The sequence below is a fragment of the Apteryx mantelli genome, unplaced genomic scaffold (assembly GCF_036417845.1).
Source record: "Apteryx mantelli isolate bAptMan1 unplaced genomic scaffold, bAptMan1.hap1 HAP1_SCAFFOLD_20, whole genome shotgun sequence".
NCBI lineage: Eukaryota > Metazoa > Chordata > Aves > Apterygiformes > Apterygidae > Apteryx > Apteryx mantelli.
The window spans coordinates 8327434-8333694 of NW_027118553.1; the positions used below are offsets into that span (position 1 = coordinate 8327434).

General features: G+C 53.8%; 1 protein-coding gene across 1 annotated transcript; it reads right to left on the reverse strand.

Moving 5' to 3' along the window:
* Nucleotides 1–2858: 2858 nt before the first annotated feature.
* On the reverse strand, nt 2859–5379 carry LOC136996002 (olfactory receptor 14A16-like). Its single transcript, XM_067316996.1, has 2 exons — nt 4489–5379; nt 2859–2993 (listed from the first exon to the last, which is right to left on the reverse strand). Exons 1-2 carry the CDS (start codon nt 5377–5379, stop codon nt 2859–2861), a joined length of 1026 nt encoding a protein of 341 aa, XP_067173097.1.
* Nucleotides 5380–6261: the final 882 nt, after the last annotated feature.

Genomic DNA, 6261 nt, shown 5'->3' on the forward strand with positions numbered 1-6261 from the left:
GGATTTAGGGACAGTGGTGGAGATGGAGCCAAGGTCGAGGAGGGAGAGGTTGAGGAGGAAGAAGTACATGGGGGTGTGCAGGCGTTGGTCACAGGCTATGGCTGTGATGATGAGGTCGTTGCCCAGGAGGGCAGCCAGGTAGATGCCCAGGCAGAGCGAGAAGTGCAAGAGCTGCAGCTCCTGTGTGTCCACAAATGCCAGGAGGAGGAACTCATTGAGGGAGCTGCAGTTGGACATTTGCTCTGTCTTGGTTCAGGGCACCGTCCGAGAAGGAAAAGGCATTGACAGGTTAGAACAGGCTTCTCTTAGCAAAACCCATTCCACTCCTCATAGCACCCCCCTCACTGACTCTCCTTCGCTTTGTTCAGGTCCCTTTCCTGACCTCTGCTTTGTGCTGAGGGTGCCGTGCAGCACAGGGGGCTCTGCCCGTGGTCTCCACAGTAGTCAGCCCTGCTCTGCTGAGGGGTGTAAATAGAGGTGTTAGACTGCCCATGTATTTGGTGGGGATACCTAGGGATGGGTGCCCTGAGCTGAGTGAAGGGGATATGGTTTGGTGACCCAGGAGGAATATTCTCTTTTTATCCTTGTGAGAGACAAATACAGCACTCATGGCAGCTGTGTCTGAAAGAGAAGACCCTTGCGAGGGATTCATGTCCCCCAACCTTGCCCTCTTGAACAGGGGTGTCTGTATCTGGATCAGTCACACCAGCTCCCACTCTGGCAAGGGAGAGAAACAGGGCAGTGAAGGCAGGGGCTGACCCGACCCTTCCTAGACATCCCTGTCCCACTGAGATGGACCTTGCCCTCACATCAGTTTACTATCTGCACTGTTTCTTCAGGCAATGTAGTGGGAGTGGGATGTTACTGCCTTAACTGCAGCTGAACCCCCCTCCTTCAGCCCAGAGGGCACGAGAGCAAGAACCAGACCAGCACAGAGAGGTGAAGAAGGAAGGAGCAACACTGTGATGTTCCTACCACAGGGAAAGCAAGGAGTGAGAGACAGATGGGCAGTCAGGAAAGCCTTCCCCTCACCCAGTTGTGCGCACCACCTCCTAGACCTGCACAGACAAGGACAGTTGCTCTCAGCCCCTTTGTCACACAGTGGGAGATGGGCACGCTGCGGGAGAGATGCCCCTCTCCTCTGCTGCAGCTCAGCCTAGAGCATGCAGCTCATGCCCTGGACACCCTGGCCTTGAGGGCAGAGGCTGTGCTGGGTGGCAGAGGAGACCCAGGGGGCTTGCTTAGAGGAAGACGTCTGCATTGAAGGGCATGACAGGGAGGTCTCCAAATTCCCCCTCCCACAGCATTTATGGTTCTAGTTTCCTCTCATTCACGGATCATTTCTTCACTGCTCGGAGCTTTTCCTCCTGGGAGCTGTTTCTCTCTCCCATGGCTTTTCCCTGCCAGCACTCTGCAAACAGGAGGAAAATGAAAGCACCGACTCAGGAGAGCCCTTCTGTTTAAGGTAACCCCTGTCCCTGCCTTGACTGTCCTCTAGAAAAGGCCTCTTGGAAATATCGTGGGGGCGAGCTGGAGCTGAGAGCAGCCCTGACCAACGCAGCACCCTCTCAGCAGGAGAATGAACCTGCCTTGCCAGGGGTGACTCCTTCCACCCAGAGCTTCACCCTGCAGTGCTGTGGGGAGCTCCCTGGGCAGCCTGAGTGCTGACCCTCGTAGGTGGCAGAGTCACTGCCCTGGGCACACAGCACCCTGGGGTGCAGGGATACTGCTCTGAATTCCAGCCCTGGAGATTCCTGCTGAAGATCTCCAGCACCATGATCTGCTCTGAGATGGTCTAACTTTACAGTTAGATCAGGTTGGTAAGTGCTTTCTCCAGGAGAGTTTTTAAAGATCTCCTGACCCCTGACCCACTACTGCTCCACTATCATGGTGACTATATATATATATTTTTTTTTCTTAACTTGTCTCTTGTGCTTTACTCCCCTTGGCCCCCAGTCACACCATCCCATCTACGTTGCCCGACGACAACCACAGCCTCACCTCCAAGCACAGCCTTGCTGGGATCTCCTGGGACCACTCAGGTGGGCCATGGTGGCCAGCCCTAAGCAGACATACATGCTGCAGGTCCCTACATGGTCAAGGAGGAGAGCGTATGGAGACACAGCATGACCCAGGGCAGAGCCTGTGGGCTGACACCAAGGCAGAGCTGGGGTCAGCAGGGCTGAGAAGAGAAGCTCCAGCAGCTCCTTTCCACACACAGGCAGGGAGTGATGCACCCAGCAGTGCTCCTGAGAGAGGATGGTGACACAAGAGACGGGGAGCACTGTAAACTATGGTACTGAGCACTGAGCATCTGTGCTGGGTCTGGGGGTCCTGGCAGGCAGTGCTGATGGCTGCAGCCCCCAAGAGACCCCCAGTCCTGCTAACAGCAGTGAGTCCCCTCCACGACTGTGGGGAGATTCTGGAGTGTCATGACTCCCATCTGCACCTCATCCCTGCACTGGCCCAGCCCTTGGTGCCCTGGCCACTATGGCCCTCCTGTTCAGCAGCCTCCCACGAGTCCCAGCCCTGCCCAGCCCTCATCCTGTCCCCCCGGGGTTAGCAGAAGGCCATGCTCTGGGGTCTGCTGGGGTCTGGGCCCAGGGAGAGAGGCCAGGCAGGATGGCCAGTCCCCCATATATGTGCTGAGCCCAGGAGGCAGACGGAGCTGGTCACATTCCAAGATCACCCCTCACCAGCACCATGGGAAATGACCAGTTCTGGAAATGGCTGGTATGAGGGGCTGGGTCTGGGAGGAGTTTCCTGGGGCAGCTTCTCCTCTCTGTTCATGCAACAAGCTGGGCTGCATCTTTGTTCTGACAGACCCTGCTTGAGGGCCCCCATGGGAGGAGGATGGTCTACAGGATCAGTAGATGGTCCCAGGACCTCCTCTGCATGCTCCCTGGCAGCCCTGCAGAGTTCCCAGCAGAGGCCTTATCCTGCCAGGGCTCACAGTTCAATGCCCAGTCCTCCAGTTGGGCGTGGAGCCTTGTCTGGGGGTGACATTTAGGGTATGGACCAGCACACAGGGTGTCTGAAGACACACAGATTGTCTGAAGGACATGTGCTGGAGACAGGGCCTGAGGGACAGCAGCAAACTCATATGGCTCCTGGGTGCTGCTTCCTTCAACACAAGCTCCCACAAGGGCTCCCAGCCTTCCTTTTGGTGCCACCTGTCAGGGGGGATGATGGCACAATGAGCTGGGAGGGTGGGGAGCGTTAATCTTTCTTCAGGCACTTCCCAGGCCACGTGGAGAGCTTGGACAGCAAAGACTTCTGTCTCCGCACCATGAGCTTTCTTTAGTGTACCCACACTCTGAACATCGCCTTGGATGAAATGTCAGCATTTTTCTCTCCAAGCCCAGTTCCACTTCCTTCTCATCTCTCCCAATCCCTCCTCTGATCTCATTGGCCATTCACACACCCCCTCCCCTGTTCCCTGCAGAGCTGGTGGTGCTGCTCTGCAGAGTGAGCAGGCTGTGGGGCCACAGGGTCACTCTGCACTGGCCATGCTGGTCAGGGTGGGAAGCAAACCCAGCCAAATGGGGATCACGGGCTCTAATCCCTCCAGGGACTGCAGATGTGGCAGGTGCTTGGAGGGACTATGGAGCATTTCCAAGGGTAATAGTTGAGTCCAGGTGTGCCTCTACATCTTGCCCCTCATATTTCACAGAGGGTGACATGAATCACTCTCCCGTCTCCCTTCCCCATGACAGATGGGTCCCCACTGCCTCTGCTGGGATTGAAGAGTCCTCCTTTGCCCATGGATACCTGGGTTTAGCACTTTACCCTTAGGTGACTCCACCTTGGAGGACCTCTCCCTTTGTGAGGCTCCACTCACTGCCCACCCCAGGAACACACGGTCCCAGGAGATCCCCTGAGCTCTCCTGGCACCTCCAGATTCCCCTCCAGGAGGACAGGCATCTGACAGGTTTTTAAAGTGTGGAATGGCCCTGGGTGTGTACATCATCATTGACAATTCATCATCTCCACTATTACTGGACACCAATGGGTGAGTCCTAAATCCAGCCCTTGGTCTCTAAGAGATCATTACATGATTATGAGCTTTTTGCTTCTAAACCCATGGACAACTCTGCCCAGCAGGCCCTTTTGACATGCAATTCCTTAGGCCTCTTCTTGACACCAGCTTTGGAAGAAAAGCCCAGCCTTCAGGCACTGCACTGGGTAGAACAGATTTTATTACAGAGATGCTGTGAGGGAGTCAGCTCTGATGCAGCGTTAGACACAATTTTATGTGGGTACCAGGTGAGACAGAGCAGGATCAGGAAAAGTGGAATGAATCTAAACATTTGTGTAGCAACATGATAGCAAATAATAATAATAATAATTATAACAATAGTAATAATAAAAATACAGTGAACAAACAACGCTCAGTCCTGGTATAGGACACAGGGGGAGTCGTTTGTGGAGAGCAAAGGCAATGTTACCTCTGCTGAAAAATGTCCATGAAATCACTTTCCTCAGGGCATCCTTGAGCTCCTTGTTCCTCATGCTGTAGATGAGGGGGTTCACTGCTGGAGGCACCATTGCATACAGAACAGCCACCACCAGATCCAGAGCTGTGGAGGAGAGAGAGGGGGGCTTCAGGTAGGCAAACATTGCAGTGCTGACAAATAGGGAGACCACGGCCAGGTGAGGCAGGCACATGGAAAAGGCTTTGTGCCTGCCCTGCTCAGAGGGGATCCTCAGCACAGCAGTGAAGATCTGCACGTAGGACAGCACAATGAAAACAAAACACCCAAAGAATAAACAGACACTAACCACAATAAGCCCAACTTCTGTGAGGTAGGAGTCTGAGCAGGAGAGCTTGAGGATGTGGGGAACTTCACAGAAGAACTGCTCCACAACATTGCCTTCGCAGAATGGCAGTGAAAATGTGTTAGCAGTGTGCAGCACAGCAGTGAGAAAACCACTGGCCCAGGCAGCTGCTGCCATTTGGACACAAGCTCTGCTGCCCATGATGGTCCCATAGTGCAGGGGTCTGCAGATGGCATTGTAGCGGTCATACGCCATAACAGTGAGAAGATAATACTCTCCTCCAAACAAGAAGAAAGCCAGGAAGACCTGGGCAGCACATCCCAAGTAGGAAATGGCCCTGGTGTTCCACAGAGAATTGGCCATGGATTTGGGGACAGTGGTGGAGATAGTGCCAAGGTCGAGGAGGGAGAGGTTGAGGAGGAAGAAGTACATGGGGGTGTGGAGGTGGTGGTTGCAGGCTACAGCTGTGATGATGAGGCCGTTGCCCAGGAGGGCAGCCAGGTAGATGCCCAGGAAGAGCGAGAAGTGCAAGAGCTGCAGCTCCCGTGTGTCCGCAAATGCCAGGAGGAGGAACTCGTTGAGGGACCTGCCGTTGGACATTTTGCTATCTCCAGGCGTGGGGGACTGCCGAAGGAGAAAATACATTGAGAAGTTAGGAGAGACTTTTCAGGCAAAAAAACCTCCTGTAACATTGCAATTCTCATACAACCCCCCACTTTGCATCTCTCTTTACGGAGAGGATCTTTGTGCAGCTCCCATGCTTGAGCTCCACTTTGTGCTCACTAAGTGTGCTGTGGGGGGCAGGAAGCTCTGCCCATGGGCTCCAGAGGAGCCTGTTCTGCTACACAGTAGTGGGAATGGGGCAATGGGTGTGACTAGCTCTGACATTCACAATTTCTGTCAGGTGAAATCCACCCATCATGTAGAAAGGCTTTTCAGCATCTTCACTCCGAACTGTAAAGAATGAGGGTTGAGAAACAGAGTTTTAGGGACTTTTTAATATTGTTTATTTTCTTTAGATGTCCTTGTCACCCCTGAGGAGTATTCCTCGAAGGCAGAAATCCTTGGCAGGAAAAATGGTTTCCCTGTCCCTTGCTGCAGAGTGAGGACAGCTACTTTGTCTATTAGTCTTGTTCCCAGCTGTCCTGTGCTTGCAACTCTTTGAGCTGAAGGATGATCACACTCATATGTTGCCTTAGAAAGAAACCAGCCACTGTTGAGAGCAGACGAGTCCAGTTTCAAAACCGCAGATCTCCAAACGTCTCTCCCTTTCTCAGGGCACCTGAGGGAGGTCTCCACACTCCCCTTCTAGCCAAGGACACACAGGGCTCTTTTCAGATGCCCATATACAGTTTCCCAACACCACTTCCATACTCTCAGCATCTCTGCAGATTCCTCACAAGGTCTCCTGGACATCAGAGATGCTATGAGGCAGTACTGCCCTTTTGGAGGGCAGCTCAAAGTCTGGCAGGACGTGACAGG

What these genes read in the sequence shown, in the direction of transcription:
- LOC136996002 (XM_067316996.1), bottom strand. Translation starts at nt 5,379, where the DNA reads ATGTCCAACGGCAGGTCCCTCAACGAGTTCCTCCTCCTGGCATTTGCG. An exon ending in GGAACAAGGAGCTCAAGGAT is followed by an intron (nt 2,994 to 4,488) that starts GCCCTGAGGAAA and finishes TGTCACCCCCAG; the next exon opens with ACAAGGCTCCACGCCCAACT.